This window comes from Pan troglodytes, chromosome 15 (genome assembly GCF_028858775.2).
Source record: "Pan troglodytes isolate AG18354 chromosome 15, NHGRI_mPanTro3-v2.0_pri, whole genome shotgun sequence".
In the NCBI taxonomy this organism is placed as follows: Eukaryota; Metazoa; Chordata; class Mammalia; order Primates; family Hominidae; genus Pan; species Pan troglodytes.
In genome coordinates this window covers 19475004-19492841 of record NC_072413.2, presented here as the reverse complement: position 1 = coordinate 19492841, position 17838 = coordinate 19475004, and the positions used below count along the sequence as shown (strand labels likewise).

General features: G+C 53.6%; 2 protein-coding genes and 1 pseudogene across 10 annotated transcripts; 2 read left to right on the top strand and 1 right to left on the bottom strand.

Moving 5' to 3' along the window:
• The window catches only part of LOC104001964 (cytoskeleton-associated protein 2-like), a 17267-nt pseudogene extending 13495 nt beyond the window's left edge, over positions 1–3772 (top strand).
• ZNF219 (zinc finger protein 219) lies at positions 2964–17657 on the top strand. 9 transcript variants are annotated; one of them, XM_063792784.1, is made up of 6 exons: positions 2989–3175; positions 4276–4583; positions 14059–14147; positions 14443–15862; positions 16192–16323; positions 16594–17657. In XM_063792784.1, the coding sequence occupies exons 3-6, from the start codon at positions 14142–14144 to the stop codon at positions 17196–17198; spliced, it is 2163 nt and encodes a 720-aa protein (XP_063648854.1). In that variant the 5' UTR covers positions 2989–3175; positions 4276–4583; positions 14059–14141; the 3' UTR covers positions 17199–17657. The 9 variants fall into 9 exon arrangements, with proteins under 9 accessions (XP_063648855.1, XP_063648854.1, XP_009425698.2 ...); XM_063792785.1 differs by lacking the exon at positions 4276–4583 and having other exon boundaries at positions 2964–3175; XM_009427423.5 differs by lacking the exon at positions 2989–3175 and having other exon boundaries at positions 3835–4583.
• Positions 3962–8886, bottom strand: TMEM253 (transmembrane protein 253). The gene is given in 8 exon segments (NM_001246441.1): positions 3962–4547; positions 4907–5053; positions 5171–5281; positions 5565–5621; positions 5710–5820; positions 6230–6373; positions 6497–6604; positions 8525–8886. Coding segments are annotated over 6 exon segments (654 nt in total). The 5' UTR covers positions 6338–6373; positions 6497–6604; positions 8525–8886; the 3' UTR covers positions 3962–4427.
• Positions 17658–17838: the final 181 nt, after the last annotated feature.

Below are 17838 nucleotides of genomic sequence, written 5' to 3'. Positions count from 1 at the left end.
TGATCACTGTAGTACATAGATCCTGTCATATTTATAGGAAACACAGTGACTCAGCGAGAACACCACTGCCACTGTCCCGCCAGTCCATTAATCAAATGTCAAATTTGAGGCAGCACTGGCTGGGCCCGCCAGGATGAAGGGTGTGGACGCAGAGCAACACACCCTTCTGTTTTCTTGTCTAGACCCATTTTGTGTGGGCCTAGAATCCAGAAACCTGATGGGAGACTCTTCATTTCTTACTGAAATTAAGAGCATCCCAGTCCCAGGTGGCAAGGGGCAAGAGACTGCATTCTTCAGGCCGAGCAGGCGCGGTCAGCTTCAATTACCCCTGGGTAGTTGGGTTCACTGAATTTGGTGGCTCCTGGCCAGGACTGCATAACAGACACAGAGGCCCAAGGGCTTGCAGAAGACCAGGAGGGGCCCTCCGCCTCCTGCCTCATTGTGAGGCCCAGGTTTCCAGCCAGGCCGAGTGTGCTGCTGCCCTCAGGGGCCCATTGCAGAGGAGGAACTTGGGGAGCGCCCCACACCATGGAGAGGAGAGTGTTTCCCCAACTAAGCCACTGCCAAATGCCATTACCTTAGGAAAGGCACTTTGTGAGACCTCAACCTGGGCAGCCAAGAGGCCACGAGATGGCAGCAGAGGACACATCCCTGGACACAAAACCTGAGCCATCTTGCCAAAAGGCAGATTCAGAAACGGAAAAGAGTTCATTTGTGAAATACTGTCAGTTGTCTATAATCACGTATTAAAAGCCAGAATAAATGACAGAATTTCAAAGAAATGAGGGTAAAATGTATTCACATGGAGAATTTCCCGACCACCAATGTGCCACAGCTGCATATGAAGCCACATATCATGAACTGGATTTCTTTAATGTTTAAAAGAATAGATAGGGGTCACGGTCTTTAAAAACTGACGTCAGCAGAAACCTTGTCAGTTTCTTCTTTCAGTGAAGTTCCCATTCAAGTAAAATGAGTGACCTCCACAGAGGCTGCCAAACTGATGAAGAAAGAGGCAGATACAGTGGTTGCTGGGAATCACTGCAGCAAAGCAGAACGCTGTCGTGGAGCAGCCCGGGACTGTGGCAATAGGCAGTGTGGAGGGGGAATAATGAGGAACACAGGACAAGTCTCAAATAGTCTTTGCTTGCAGCTGGCAGAGGATAATGCACAGGAAAGCGGCATTAGCAGCACTGGAACTAAATCCCAAATCTGACTTCTCATCTACTGCGCCTTCCATTGTTACATATTCCCTCCTCCCCCACTCCTCAGTTGTGACTAACAAATATGTCTCCAGACCTTGCAAAATATCCTCTGGGGAACAAAATGACCTTTCTCTGAGAACCAATGCCCTAGAGGGATATGATGAAAAAGGTTTTATCAGAAAGGTTTTAAGAATTTAATATTTAATCTAAGACTCTTGGACTTTGCAAGGTCTACATGAACTGTAACATATATCCAAAACCTGAATTCCTACTATGTTTATCTAATGCAGACTGATGATTGAAGAACTATAGCTGAACTGGCTCTTGAGTTTCAAGAAATTATCATTTAAACTACTTCTTACCTCTGCAGGCAATTTATTTTCAACCCCTGAAGTGGTTTATAGTTTTAAAGTACTTTTCCTTGTGTGATTTTATTTTAGCCTTGATACTCCAGTAAGGTAGACAGAATAAATATTATTACCATAACCTCCAAGTGCACAAAATGTAGTTCAGAGAGGTTTGACTTGCCCAAGCAACAAAATTAGAATCTAGGTTTCCTGAGTCCCAGTCCTATTATTTTTTTGAGGAAAAATTTCTAGTAAGAACTTAGGGGTTCATGAAACCAAACCAAAGAAGTAGGTATGGGCATAACTGCTGGAACAGATAAATTTCAACTGCTAAGCTGTTCAAAAATCACCACAAATTATTAATTCCATTTCTTTTTTTCTTTTTGAGACAGAGTCTCGCTTTGTCTCCCAGGCTGGAGTGCAGTGGTGCGATCTTGGCTCACTGCAACCTCTGCCTCCTGGGTTCAAGCAATTCTCCTGCCTCAAACTCCCGAGTAGCTGGGATTACAGGCACCCACCACCATGCCGGCCTAATTTTTGTATTTTTAATAGACACGGCCACCATGTTGGTCAAGCTGGTCTCGAACTCCTGACCTCAGGTGATCCACCCGTCTTGGTCTCCCAAAGTGCTGGGATTACAGGCCTGAACCACCGAGCCCGCCCAACTATGTTTCTTTTAATGAAGTATTTCTGCTTCCCCTCTCCTTGCAGGCATTGCCCTTCTGGCCTTCCTTAAGTTGGGTGTGGCTATATGACTTGCTTTGGCCATTGCATGGGTGGAAGTGACATGAATGTATCACTTCAGGGCAGCATTTAAGAGTCCATGAACAATTCTTCATGCTTACTTCACATTCTGAGGCGGGGGGGGGGGGGGGGGGGGGCGGCGGGGCGGGTAACCTTAACCTTCATAGGGACAGGGTAGGATCTCAAAATGGTGGCGCTCCATGAGCTTGGGAGGAAACATTTGCAATGAACAGAACCCCTTGCCAGCCTACTCTGGACACGTAGTATGAGAAATAAACCTTTGTGGTTTTAAGCCACTGTGGTTTTGGCATTTACCACAGCAGAGCCTAGCCTAATCTGACTGATAGAGGTTAATTTCCATGGTCATCAAGCTTCTCTGGAACTAGAATGCAATATCTAATCTGATCACATCACTAAAACCTGGAAAACAGAACAAATTGTTAATTTTCTTCCCTCAGCTTCCTCATCTACCACCACCTTCTGACTTTCAAGAAAATTATTGTTTTCTCGGCCCTGCACACATGAGCTCTCCATTATTCTGGCAATTAGACTGGGGGAGAGGAAGAAATGCAGAAGGCCTAGATCTTTTCTCCATTCCAGAGCCTGATCCCAGAACTGTCCCCACCCACTAGTACTCACACTTAACCTTGTCATAGGAAGATTATTACCACTCTTCCATGGTGTCACAAACAGAAAAGAGCTGCAGCGGACGCCACTGCAATGTCAAGGCAAGGCAGCCAGGCCGCGCTCTATCCTCACTGGTGCCTGGCCCTGGCTAGGCCGGGAGAAGCAGCATTCTCTAGGGAAAGAAGCCTTCTCAAGTGGGAACAAAAATGAGTGTGAGGCGAGCAGCCATCCCGGGCACTATGTGAATTTGGGGTGAGTTCTCTTGGTACTCCAGCTGTGGTCAATTTCTAGTTTCTAGCGGCCAGCAAGCTGCCCAGCTGCTGCTGCTAGTGGGACTCCCAGTTCTCCCGGGCTTTTCCCAAGCCCAAGCGAGCCTGTCATCTTTGCACACTTGCAAAGGTCGTCAACGGTGGGGGTGAACGCAGCCAGAACTTCAGCAACCCGACCGCAGCCGAGATCAAAGGTCGGCGGGTCAGCCCAGAGGCCAAGCCTGCGCAGTCCCGCTCCCGCGTTGGAGATAAAGGGTGGCGGCAGCGCGGGCTCGTTACACCGGCGTGCTCGCAAGAGGCGGGAAAGCGTTAGGGAGAGACGCGGGTCGCAGCGTCCCTCCCTCTGCCTGCCCTATCTACCCGCCTGCCCAGCGAGCCTGTCCATCTTCAGCGCCCAGGCCCTAGGGGAGGGGACGAGAAAGGCCCCGCGCTTCTGACTCATCATCTCCAACCCCTTTCTCGCGCGCGCTCCAAGTCTCAGGACTTCGGACCTGGGCCCTCCTGCGAGGGGGTGCGGCGACAGCATCTGGGAAGCCCCAGCTCTGCCAAGCGTCAGCTCCGAGCCCTCGCCAGTCTCTGAAGCTGCCAGCGCAGGGCTGGGGACCCAGATCCAGCTCTCTATTGCAGTGGCTGGGGGAGCGGCACGCCAGTGCAGGACCGCCCGCCCGGCTCCTCCCCGAACGCGGGGCCAGTGGTCGCGTCCGAGAAAGCGCCAGGCTAGGCCCCGACTTCCCCGCCTCGCGTCACTCAGCACATCCAACAGCGCCCCTACCGCGGAGAGAAGGCTCTTTATTTCCTAGCCGGTCACGGGCTAGCGGGGCATCCTGGGACTTGTAGTCTCCGCTACAGTAGAAAGGAGATGGATCGAAAGGGGAACTGGGGCACTCCTGAATTGGATTCAGGGAGTTGGCGTGTGCAGGGTCCGGGATTTGGAGTGGATGGGATTATGAAAGGTGGACAGAAAAGAAAAGTGCGATGAGGCAAATGTGAAGCTGTATGGGGAGGTGACAGGAAGAGAGGATATGGATGGAAGGGAGAAAGCAGCTTTTCAGGGTGGTGAGGTGAGAATATATTCTCGTCCAGGTGTATCTTCCCCTAACAAGGAAGGAACGAAAAAAGGGCCTGCTCTGAGTGAAAACTGAAGGCACTCCCGGACTTCCTATTGGACTCGAAGGATCCCAGCAAGCTTCTGAGTTTGGTGGGGTGGGATGCAGGAATGTCTGGAGAGCATTCTCTCAGGGTGGAAGGAGAGCAGCACGTGTCTGTTCCCGCTGTCCCGCCCTCTCATTTGCTCCTGTGCTGGCCACCGTGGGACCATTCTCCAAACCAGGAACCTCTTCCAACTCAGAGAAGCCCTGAAAACCAGAGACAGGTGTGAGCAAATTGTAGAGGTGAGAAAGGAGAAACCCCAGACAGAAACAACTGCTTCCTCCTGCCCAATTTTTTATCCTGTTTCCCATAGTCCTGCCAATATTTAGGCAGCTTCCTAATGCTTTCCCACTCTTTTAACCTCAATCATTTGGATTCCCAATTCCCTCTTACCCACCATTAGGGGAGAAATGTTCAAAGCCAGAGAAAGCCAATCAGTTTCATTCTAGGACCTCTTCTTTTCTCTCCTGCCCCATTGTTTTCCCTTAAGTGCCACTGACCAGGATAGCCAGTGGAAAAATTAGTTGGCAGCTAGCTATTCGTGCTTTCTTCCCTTCCCCCATACCTCCTGCAGCTCTTGATAGTGCAGACTCTGGCTCCTGCAGCATCCTGGTTTCCTCTGGCTCAGCAAGAATAGGGCGTGCACTGAGACCAGCACTCCCCCTAGGGTGAAGGCCTCAGCACTGAGTTCCAGCACCAGCAAGCCGGCATGCTGCAGGTAGACAGGGCTGAGAATGCAGGGACCCCGCACCTGTTTGCCCCTGCCCTTTTCCCTTCCCACCTCCTCTTGCCTCCTTATCCTCCCACCTTCTCCTTCATTGACCAGTACCTGGGAGGAGGCAGTTGGGGCAGGCCCCAAGGCTGTCTTCATCACCTCGACCACCACCACGATGAAACCCAAGATCAAGTTGAAGGTGTTGAATATCATCATGGCCCGCACCTGCCAGTGAGCCAGCTCAGCCCTGCCCAGCCTAGGGGAGTCATTCCAATCTCAATCCCCACTTGCAGCCTAGCTGAAGACAAAACTCAGCTTCTGCTTCTCAGCCTCCAAACAGGGCCATAAGCCCTCTAACTTTTTTGCTTTCCTCCTCAGTCATTGAGGCCAGTCAGTGGTGACAGCTGAGAGAATGAGTCAACACTTAGCCACTTACTTCCTAGGCTGAGGGTTGTAGGTGTCTGTTTTAGGGAGTGGGAGGACAGTGCTGCGTTTTCTTCCCTCTCACCTTCCAGAGGCGGGGTGCTCTGCGAAGCTCCAGAGTGACAGTCCCAGTGAGGAGACCCTGAATGGTGAGAAGGGCAAGTGTTGAGCTCTGGTCCCGTTAGGAAGGGGCCCTGGGACCTTCCACCCTCCCTTGTGGTGGGTCTTACTGAGGCTCCAGGCCCAAGAGGCAGCGCTGTGGCCATGTGACAATCAGAGTTCAGGCAGGCGACTGAGACAGCAAGGGGCACCACAACCACTGCCAGCCATAGCTGGCTCACCTGGGGGTAAGGGTAGGGTAATTGGGGAGGAACTGTCAGGGATTCCCTCCTCATAACTCCTACCTCTTTAGAGATCAGGAAATGGGATTGAATGCAGGGTGGAGGAAAGCAGTCAACCCAGAGCAAGGACGTGATCATTAAAAATTAAGTATCATTTAATTTTTTCTGCCTCATATTGTAGTTTAGTTACTTACCTGTATGTTTTCCCCCACAAGATGGAAGCTACTTGGGAGATTAAGGGTCTTGCCTTGTTTATTTCTATGTTTTCCTCTACCCTCCTCCCATTCAGAACCTAGCTCAGTTTCTGGCACATGGTAGGTGCTCACTTAACATGGATGGATGGATGGATGGAATTGAATTGGGTAGAAGTGGACATGCTGAGACCTGGGATGGGGTAGCCTGGCCTCACCGCTAGCACCAAGAGGTGCCCACTCTGCCTGTGCCTTGCCCAGTGTTGTAGCTTTTCCAGACGAAGGCTGTGTCTCTCCTGCTCTTGCTCACCAGCTCTATCTTCCATGGCTCCTTTGCCCACAAGAATTAGGTGCTTCCTAGGCTGGGAAAAATGTGTTATAGGTTCTGTCTATTAGGAGACAGGACATGCAACAACGTATCTTTCAGCTACACCTCTGCCCACTCCCAATATCCAGGGATTTGAGGTCCAGGTCCTCACACCTACCTAGTCTGAAGCAGCTACTCCAAAGGGATGGGACCCAGCTGGGTCCTAGGTCTCCTAAGGGGCTTGATAGCTCAGAGCAGACGACAAACTTGTCCTGGCAGAGAAAGGCTGTCAGGGATGGGGTGTGGTGGGGCAAAGGTTTCTATGAAGGCCTAAGGATCTAGGGAGTGGCCCTGGGTAGATACCGGCCTCAGTTCACTCCACAAGATGTCTAGGCCGACCTCACTCTGTTCCCATTTCTCATTACCCTCATTTCTGCCCATCCTGGGTTCCTTTTCTGGTTTCACTTACCTCATCCCCATGGACACTATCACTCTGGACCTCAATTCCCCCTCATTTCCATATGATCTTACTCCTTTCTTTGGCTTCCTCCTCAAATTATTTGTCCTTCCCTAGAGATCCTACTTTCTGTCTGGATCGGTCCCCTGTCATTACTACTTGCAGCTTTGCCCCCAGACCAGGTAAGGTTGAATTCCAGTGGCTTTCTTGCCTCTCACTTTCTGGACAGTCTCCCTTCCTTCTTTCTTGAAGGTTTTACTCTGAACTGAACACTGACTCAGTGGATGGGGGGGGACCCTGTTTATGGTGGGGATTGTTTTTGATTCAATGATAACCTGCAACTGGACATTATCTATCTATCTATCTATCTATCTATCTATCTATCTATCTATCTCATGGTCCTCAAATAGTGAGTCTTGGGAAGGATGCTATTGCAACAATTAATATTTTTGAGAGAGAAGGTGCCTCATAGCCAGACAGACCTGAGCTGGAATCTTAGCTCTGCTGCTTCTCCATCTGTGTGATCTTGGATACATTATTATTATTATTATTATTATTATTATTATTATTATTATTATTTTATTGAGACAGGGGCTCACTGTCACCCAGGCTGGAGTGCAGTGGCATGATCATGGCTCACTGTAGCCAACACCTTCTGGGCACAAATAATCATCCTGCCTCAGTCTCCCAAGTAGCTGGGATCACAGGCACATGCCACCATGCCTGGCTAATTTTTAAATTTTTTGTAGAGACAGGGTCGTCTCACAATGTTGCCTAAGCTGGTCTCAAACTCCTGGGCTCAAGCCATCCTCCCTGCTTGGCCTCCCAAACTGCTGGGATTACAGGTGTGGGCCACTGTGTGTGTCCTGATAGATATGTTTTTCTACCTATTCGCACCTCAGTTTATTCACTGATAAAAGGGGGCTAACAATATGACTGTGAAGAGTTGTTGATTCAGGGTGGGTGTTTAATAACTATTAGTGGTGCTGATGAGGTCACACTGATAAGTCTGATGCCCGTACACTAAAAGTGTTATTCAGAAGGAAGCTGGGGACACATTTCTACAGTCGGGAGCAGAACCAGCTGGGCCCAAATATACTCTATAGATCAAAACAAATCCCAGATCTACCTAGGTGCCCTTGGCAAGTTGCTTAATCTCTGTGTTCCCTTATCTATAAAAGGAAGTTAATAATACCAGTCTCAAGGGGTTGCTTCCAGCATGGAAGAGAGCTTAGCCCAGTACCTGGTACACAAGTGCTCAATGTTAGTGGCTATGATCATCATCACTATTATTATTTCTTGTTGTTGACGATAAGAGGAGACTGTGCCAGAAGACTCTAGAAGTTAGTACGAGGAGGGAGGCAGGGTCCTAGGAGGCAAGTGATTTTTTGTAAGCCACTCCTGCCCCATCAGTGCTGTGCCAACATCGGCGGGTCATTGTATCTACTCTTTTCTTTCCCGGGGAGTGGGAGTCACGTTTTAAAGAGATCCAGAAAACTGCTGTGTGTCTACTCCTCCTCAATTCCCACGTGCATTGATTTTATTTGGTGGCGATGTGAGATGTTGGGCTTGCACTGAGGATCCCCGAGCCTGCAGGCCACTGGGGAAACAGACTTCCTGAAGCCTCATTTTTCTTACTTGTAAATGGGGGCTAATTTAATTATAGAGGGTTATTGGAAAGATTATATACTATTAGATAGGTGAACAGGCATTCAGTAAATATTGACTAAATCTGAGTATACTACTCACCAGTTTGTAGTCTAGACTACAATCGCCTGGAAGGAAGGTACCACTTCTTTCTCATCCCTCACAGCGCTGAGCCCAGTGCCTGGCACTTAGTAAGCACTCAGTAAATATTTGTTGTATTGAAGAGCCATTAAAGTGACTTGAGGAATGGAAAATAGAATTCGAGAGGAAGGCGCAGGAATTGTTTATCAAGAACGGAAAGGACCGAAGAGTAACTTTAATAATGTTTCTTATACGGCCGACATTAACTATCTCTATAATCGCCCCTCCTCCTCCCCCAAAAGAGAGACAGAAATTGTAAGGGAGAGGCTTTGAGATAAAACCCCAGGAAGAACTTCCCGAGTCTGTGCATGTTGGGGCAGAAAGAGCGGCAGAGCCAACTCCTTCCCTGGTATGTCCGGGTTTAGGGAGGGAGGGGCAGTGCTGCTTGGAGGCTGGGGGAAGGACGAGATGACCTTTCAAAATCTCTTCCAGTCTCCTGTTGGAATCCTCTGTGCGCCCCACCCCCGCTCCCTCCCTTCCTCCCTCCCTCCGACAGCGCCCCCCGTCTCCAAACCGCCCGCACCCCGCCCCTGGCGGCCGCCTCTCGCGGCTCCCGGGGTCCCCAGCTCCCTGTCCCCGGAGCCAGAGCCCGGCTCCCGCGCGGCTCCCAGCCCCGCCGCGCCGCCCCCCGCATGCTAATGGCCGGGCCGCCTCCCGCCGCACACAATGCGGGCCAGGGCCGGGGGCGGGGGACCGGGGAGGGGGCGGGGGCCGGGCCGGGGGCGGGGGGGCCGGGGCCCGGCGCATCTCCCCCGGCCCCACGTAACGCTGACGCCCGCGCCGCCGGCCCGCCGCCCGCCGCCCGCCGCCGCCGCCGCCGCCGCCCGCTCCGCCGCCGCCCGCCCGGGGCTCGTGAGTAGCCGCTCCCCCCACTCCCGGGCCCCCCCGTCCGCCACCCGGCCCCCGCCCCCGGCCCCCTCCCCCCTCCCGGAGGGGGGGCCCGCTCAGCGCGCCCGGCTCGGAGCAGGTGCAGGGGGCGGGGGCGGGGGAGGGGCGCCGGCTCGGCCCCAAGCAAACTTCGCCCAGAGCTCCTGGGGGGGCGGGGTGGGGGTGGCGGCCTCGGAAGCCTGGAGAGCTGGGGGGCCCCAAGGGAGGGGGGGCCAGGTGGAAGAGCTGGGGGAGCAGACACCAAAATGAAGGGCCAACGGGGGGGATGTGGCGGGGGAGGTAGCGGGTGTCTTTGTAGGGGCCCGAAGGCAGGGCGCGAGGGACCTGGGGGTGAGGGGCGGCAGAGCCGCGAGCCTGAGTGGATGTGCACCCCCCAATCCCCGGCCCAGGTAGGGCTGGTGGGGGAGGGGGAAGGAGCCCAAACTCTCTGGGAGCACGGGGTGGCGGGGGAGGGGAAAGGATGGGGGGTGCTTCCCTCTTTGCGTCCCAAACAAAGTGTCACAAAGAGCTCGGCCCGCGGCAGCAGCGGAGGCGGCTGTAACTCAGCTTTTGTTCTCCTGGCCGGGGGTAGCTGAGCCTTGGCCTCCCTATCTCCCAACCCTGCCCCCCATCATCCTTCTGGCTTATCTTCCTGGGGAGGGGTCTGGGGTGCTGCTGGAAAAACCTCTCCGGCAGGATAGCAGGTCCTACCCTACTTAGCAATCTATTTCTGGGAGGGGGATTTTCCCAGAGGCTCCCTCGATCGCCCCTACCTCCCAGTCTGAGGACCGAGGCTCACGTGGGTGCTAAGACTGACTTTTCTAGGGTCAGCTCCACTTAAAGGGACTTAGGGCTGGCTACATGCCCCTCTTTCCCAAACCCAGGTCTTCCAGAACTTTCAAAATCAAAATCGGGGTTGCGTTAGGACATGCCTCTGGGATAAGATTCCCCATGGTGGGATGGCAGCAGGTGAGCAGGTGTGCCTTCCTCTCGCCTCCTGCTGTACCTTTGAAGTCCATGGCTGAGGTTCCATGTCCCTAACTCAGGAGAGTGAGGACAGAGGGAAGGAGGCTTTACCAAGATCTCAGTCTAAAAAGGCTGGTGAGCTGCAGAGTGGAGCGGGTTAGGAGGAGCTATCTGAGCAGTGAGGTTCAGAGGGCCATGGAGAGGAGACCATAAAAGTGAACTACTGGTGTGTCTGTATGATCAAGGTAGTCTTTTGAATGTAGACCGCCCTAGAAGCTCCCTTTCCTTTTAACCCCATCTAGTGCAGTGGTAATCATAATTGTTAGCAGATTTGGGAGGTGTAGGATTCTCAAGAGGGAAAACCATCGTGTTAGAGGTGACCAGAGGCAGTTACAACTGGACCCCAGAAGTCCTGAACCCTTGCTCCTTACACTTTGACCCTAAAAACTTTTGAATCACAAGACTTGAGGGACAGTCTTTGTGGTCCATTTAGCAAATACTTCTATGTACCTGTCCTTGTTGTTTCTAAGTCTTTTCACCAAGCATTCCATCCTTCTCTACTGAGTAAGGTTTAGTGGTCCACACCCACTTCCCTACCAGCTCCCCCGGCATGTAAGGATAATTGGCCTATTGCTTTTGAAAGGTTTCTGATATCTATCCCTGGCCCCGCATCCTTATAGAATCCAAATAAGGGCAAGATAACCCCTGATTCCCAGTGGGGGTGGAAAGTAGGTCAGTGCTGCTGTCTGGCCAAGTCTCGAGGATGGTGTTTAAGGCCTGACTATAGAAAACTCTGTGATTATTGTCCAGGGGCAATATATGCATGACCTCGGTTCCAAGGCAGTTCAAAGTATCCCAGTCCCTGTCAGTTCTTTCCCCTACTGAGAAAAAAATCATGGGATCAGGTGTCTGGAACCTGGTTTGATATGGAGATGATTCAGATCTTCATTGGGCCTAAGAAGGTATCTCAGTGAGTTTTGTTGATTTTAGGCCACCTTCTGGGGAAACTTTCCGTGCTGGGGAATTCAGCTTCAGTTTGGGCCTTCTTGTATATCACTCTATTTCTGTTCTGGAAACTGCTATGTGCAAAGTGGTTTATTGTTGTTTTGTTTTGGGATAGGAAGCTTTGCCCTTTTCTGACTCTTCTTGCCTCAGATATGAGGCCAGCTTCCTAAGAGATTTTGCTTGCTATCCTACAGACAGTTTTAGGGGCCCTAGAATCTTCTCAGAATGAGAGTATGTGCCCATAGGTTAGTCAGCTATGACCATGCAGTATTCCCAGCCCCCCCGCCCCACGCCTCCACCATCTGCTTCCTCTGAATATACCAGATTGGCTGTACACCAGGATGTTCCGGGAATCCCCAGGAGAGCAACAGAATGTGATGGACCCAAATATGATGCCTCAGTAACTCATTCCAGGATGTACAAACTGTAACTGTCAGGATGCTCCTTATAGCTAATTAAAATTCTTCTAGTTACATCTATTTTCTATTAGCTCTTTCTATTTTCAGTGACATCTAAAAGGCCAAAATAATCCCTCTGGTACCACTGGGTTTTTTTCTATGGTTTTCAGATAGGAACGAAAAAAAAAGCTCTAGCTTTTCTGTGTTGTATCTGCGATGCTAAAATGGCAAACAGCCCCTCTAGCACCTCATAGCTCTATCTATGGTACTGAGGTGGCCCAAGTGGCTTCTGTGGTAGCCCACTGCACTCTCCATGGTACTGAAGGGATGACCATTTGTTTTAACATCTCTCTGGGGTCCAAAAGAGTCCTGTGACTTAGAATCACAAACTTTTTTCCAGCAGGAAGGGACTAACACTATAAATTAGTCCAATCCCCTTATTTTACTGATGAGTAAACTGGGAGGTTAAGTGATTTAGTAAAGGTTGTAGGGTTATCAATGTTCAGACTAGGCCTACAATAGCCTTGTACCCTTCAGTCCTATTCTAATTCACCTTTTGTGACACTATTCAGTAAGCCTGGCTAGGCTCTTAGTCCCAGGAAAGGATCCAGAGGATGAGAGTGGGTGCCCTAATTTGAAGCTACAGAAATACACATATTAAGTGGTAGTGGAGGTCGTCTAGTGACCCTTGGACAAGGACACTTTGTTAATTAATCATCTGCTAATAATAATCCTGTAGCCCAGATTCCACATGTAACAGGTACCTGCCCCTTCATGGAGTTTTACCACATCCACTAAATGTCAAAAATTAAAGAAGCCTTGGACCTCCAGAGCCTTTTCTCTCTGCTGACAGGCAGGTTGACTCCTGGCCCAGTTCTTTTCTATTAAAGATCCTTAGGCAAAGTAATGCTTGCATCTTTTTCTTTCTCAGTAACCCATTTCAGTTTTGTGATGCCTATTGTAAGGAAGTTCTTTATATCTCAAATATCCTTTCTTAGGCAAAAAAAAAAAAAAAAAAAAAAAAAAAAGGTTAGACCCACATTCATTTAGCCTTGACCAGATACTATTCTATATGAGGCAGAAAGGTAGACTAGATGACTTCTGGTCATCCTCCCAGGTCTGTTTCCATGAATCTTGATTCTGGGGTTTCTTCTAAGTCCTCATGCTAAACTCCTCTGCAGCTTAGGATCAGCACCCGCCCCCCCCCAACCCCTATCCTCTTCCTCTCAATGATCTTCTCCTTCCCCAGCACTGGAGCTCTGCAAGTCCCAGGCCTAGGGAATTTTAGCCTGGAGAATTTTAACCCTTTCCTGCTCAGAGCATGTGCTGAGTCCCTATCTGTGCAGATGGCCCAGCCCCGCCCCCCGTCCCTCACTCCAGCCTCTTGAGCTCAGAGCCAGTGTAATCCTCCTCTTGTGTGAGGGAGCCTCTCCCCTGCAGAGAGGAGGAAAGCCTGCCACGGAACAGCCCTGGACAAAGGGGCTCAGATGCCCCATCATACTGCAGGCTCCAAGGTTTGAAACAAGGGGATGAATCCTATACGGTATTTGCAGTTTTTAGCCCCTTCCCCAGGCTAGCTGTGCCCCTTAACTTCCACTCCTCCCCCAACTCTCTCTTCATTCCCTCTCCCTCTGGCTCCCTCCCCCTTCATGCCCCTCCCCCTCTGTCTGTCTTCAGACTCTGCTGCTGGGAGGTGTTTCTCTCCCATGCATGAATGAGTCTCTGTAATGAATGGAAATGAATGGATCAGGAATCCAGGCGGAGGGAGGGAGAATGAGGGGGGAAAGACAGAAAGACAGGGTAAGGGCAGAAGGAAGCACTGTGGAACCTGGAAGGATGTTTGGCTGGCTGCTCAGTTAGGGATCTCAGAGCAACTGGTCCCACTTGGATAAATGGGGAGCATGGCAAGCCCACCTCATTTGCTCACCACACTGCATAGCCCAACCTACATGGGAGAGGGGCATATTGTGATGGTCTTCCCCACCGCCAGGGGGTGGGGTGGTAGCTGTGGTTGTTCTGGACCATGCATTTAAAATATAGAATTTGGGGAAGAAATCTGGATTATCTGGGAGGCTTGTAGGCTTGGCAAATCAAGAGGTACAGTTTTTGAGTATAGCAGCCCCTTCGTGCCTCAAGAAGCAAGTAGGGAGAATGGATTGGTTTTGGGAATACAGAATGCTGAGAGTCTGGGGGTAGGGAGTGACTTTACTGCTGAAAACTAGGGCTCATCTTTTCCTCCAAATCTGTCTCTTGCTTTAGCTCCACAGCACCTGTTGCCTTCATTAGCAGCTTTTCCTCCTCTTCCCTGCACTTCCCAGAACCAAAGAATGTGAAGGGGGTCCATGGAGGTGAGTGAAGCTCTGGCTTCAACCTACAAGTACCTACAACTGTATACTCCCTCTCCTGCCTACCTCTCTCTCTCTTTGACCTCCCATTATTAGAAGTTAACTCCTTGGCCCTGACATCTCGATTCCCATACACCTGCCCCCACCCCATCTTCCCGAGGTGAGTAGCACCCTGTGTTCCTAGTTCAGGCCCCAGCCCACCTTCCCTCGTGTTGTCCTTCTGGTCCTCGAGGCGACGCCCTTGCTTCCTTTACAGCTCTACCTTCACCCTTTGCTCTACGCAGATCTTTCTCCACAGGGCTCACGTCCCCGCGCCCCGAGCGGCCACTCAGCGCCGTCGCCGCCGGCTTTCGACGGCGAGCTGGATCTGCAGCGATACTCCAACGGGCCAGCCGTGAGCGCAGGGTCGCTCGGGATGGGAGCGGTGAGCTGGTCTGAGAGTCGTGCAGGCGAACGGCGCTTCCCCTGCCCTGTATGCGGGAAGCGCTTCCGCTTCAACTCTATCCTTGCTTTGCACCTGCGGGCGCACCCAGGCGCCCAGGCCTTCCAGTGCCCTCACTGCGGCCACCGCGCGGCGCAGCGGGCTCTGCTGCGCTCGCACCTGCGCACACACCAGCCCGAGCGCCCACGTAGTCCTGCTGCACGCCTGTTGCTGGAGTTGGAAGAGCGCGCGCTACTACGCGAGGCCCGACTGGGGAGAGCCCGAAGCTCAGGGGGCATGCAGGCCACCCCTGCCACTGAGGGTCTGGCGCGGCCCCAGGCTCCTTCATCTTCCGCCTTCCGTTGCCCCTACTGCAAAGGCAAGTTTCGCACCTCGGCGGAGCGCGAACGCCACCTGCACATCCTGCATAGGCCCTGGAAGTGCGGCCTGTGCAGTTTCGGCTCCAGCCAGGAGGAGGAGCTGCTGCACCACAGCCTGACGGCCCACGGGGCTCCCGAGCGTCCCCTGGCGGCCACCTCCGCTGCGCCTCCGCCTCAGCCTCAGCCTCCACCCCAGCCCGAACCCAGATCAGTCCCCCAGCCGGAGCCGGAGCCGGAGCCCGAACGTGAGGCAACCCCGACCCCAGCTCCTGCCGCTCCCGAGGAGCCCCCAGCGCCTCCGGAGTTCCGCTGCCAAGTGTGCGGCCAGAGCTTTACACAGTCTTGGTTTCTCAAGGGCCACATGCGTAAGCACAAGGCCTCCTTCGATCATGCGTGTCCGGTGTGCGGCCGCTGCTTCAAGGAGCCCTGGTTCCTTAAGAACCACATGAAGGTGCACGCCAGCAAGCTGGGCCCACTGCGTGCCCCGGGGCCTGCCTCCGGGCCTGCCCGCGCCCCCCAGCCTCCTGACCTCGGCCTGCTGGCCTATGAGCCGTTGGGCCCAGCGCTCCTCTTGGCCCCGGCTCCCACCCCGGCCGAGCGCCGTGAGCCCCCGAGCCTCTTGGGCTACCTGAGCCTGCGAGCTGGCGAGGGCCGGCCCAACGGCGAGGGTGCTGAGCCCGGGCCCGGCCGCAGCTTCGGAGGCTTCCGCCCGCTGTCCTCTGCTCTCCCGGCCCGGGCTCGCCGGCACCGTGCGGAGGAGCCTGAGGAAGAAGAGGAGGTGGTGGAGGCCGAGGAGGAAACCTGGGCCCGGGGCAGGTCGCTGGGCTCTCTGGCTTCCCTGCACCCGCGCCCGGGTGAGGGACCGGGGCACTCTGCCTCTGCTGCTGGGGCCCAGGCAAGATCGACCGCCACGCAGGGTATGTAGGTACCCTCCGCTCTCCGGGTACGCCGCGTCCTCCTCTGACTCTTACGCCGCCACTCCCTCGTAGCTTCCTTGTTAAAAGAACTTACGTTTAATTTCTCCTGAGTTTTTTTGTTTTGTTTTGTTTTGTTTTGTTTTCCTGGAGGCTTTGCCATCATTTGAGAACACTTAACTCTTTAGTCACAACAAATCTAACCCCTCAGACTTTCTGTTTCCTCCTGGACCCCGAGGGGAAGCAGCCCTATGGGGTGGGTGTGGGGTGGGTGCGCGGCACCTGGACAGGGTGTGGGCCCCCCTGACTTCCTCTTAATGTATGTGTTGCAGAAGAGAATGGGCTGTTGGTTGGAGGGACCCGGCCTGAAGGGGGCCGGGGCGCCACCGGCAAGGATTGTCCTTTCTGCGGAAAATCTTTCCGCTCAGCACATCACCTCAAAGTGCATCTGCGAGTGCACACAGGTGAGGGAGGCAGCCTCCGGCGTGGAGAGGGGACTGGGGGCGGGCAGAAAGGTGAGGGCTACCGAAACACTAGGAGGTGAAGTTTGTTCCGAAGCCTTCAGTTTGGCTGGATGAGATCACTTGGGAAACGCTCCTTTATTAAGTCAAAGTGGGTGGGAGACGCAGTGCCCTTTCTTGGTTCTGAGAATGAGGTCTGTAAATTGGGCGAAATTCGGGTGGGTGCGTGCAGTCATCGTGACCCTGTGACCCTATCGCACCCACTCTCCCCAGGCGAGCGGCCCTACAAGTGTCCGCACTGCGACTACGCGGGCACCCAGTCCGGCTCGCTCAAGTATCACCTACAGCGCCACCACCGGGAGCAGAGGAGCGGGGCCGGCCCCGGGCCACCCCCGGAGCCACCACCTCCTTCCCAGCGGGGTTCGGCCCCGCAATCTGGAGCCAAGCCGTCTCCGCAGCCTGCGACCTGGGTGGAGGGCGCCTCAAGTCCCCGGCCTCCTTCTAGCGGTGCTGGGCCGGGGTCCCGTCGGAAGCCCGCCAGCCCTGGGAGGACCCTGCGCAACGGGCGAGGCGGTGAGGCCGAACCCCTGGACCTGTCCTTGCGGGCAGGGCCGGGAGGCGAGGCCGGGCCTGGGGGTGCCCTCCACCGCTGCCTCTTCTGCCCGTTCGCCACTGGAGCCCCAGAGCTCATGGCCTTGCACCTTCAAGTGCACCACAGCCGCCGGGCTAGGGGCCGCCGGCCACACCAGGCTGATGCGTCCCCGCCCTATGCCCGAGTACCATCAGGAGAGACCCCTCCCAGTCCTTCGCAGGAAGGGGAGGAGGGCTCCGGGCTGTCCAGACCCGGAGAGGCAGGGCTGGGGGGGCAAGAACGGTAGTGGGCCCTCAGGGGCAATTAGCTTAGTGAGCTTACCCCGCCGGAGCGGGGGAGCGCTAGAGGTAGTTGGGTAGAGAAGCCAGCAGGGGGCAGCGTGGGACCCATATCCCAGCCCCAGGCGGACCAGAGGTGGAAGGGGCGGCGGGCGTAGGAGGGTGGGCTGGCGGTACCCACCCAGCCCAAGGGAGTCACAGTGCCTTAGAAGTGGCAGAGGTGAGGGTCAAAGAACGGGGTCCCTGGGCTGGCAGAGAAGGTTTGTGTCCCTGTTGAGGAGCCACTCTGCCAGTCTTTGCTGGTCCATAGGCGTGAGAGTTTATTTTTGTACAAGGGGTGAGGGTGGGGGGCACTGTACCCTTCTAGCCCCATCAGGGGCCCTGTAGACGTCGCTATTTTTGGTACGATTCCTGTCATCCCTATTGCAGAGTCGTGTCCCCAATAAACAGGTGTCTTGAGGCACAGGGCCCTGTGTCTGTCTGCCTACCTATGTCCTGCTTCCCTCTTTGGGTCCTTCTGTCAGGAAATAGTCACCTCTTCAGACACTTAGTTATCACCCAAAGAGTTTGATAAGAAATGCAGAATATTGGGTTTTACCCCCAGGTTTCGATGCAGCAGCTCTGATGGGGCCCAAGAATTAGCATTTA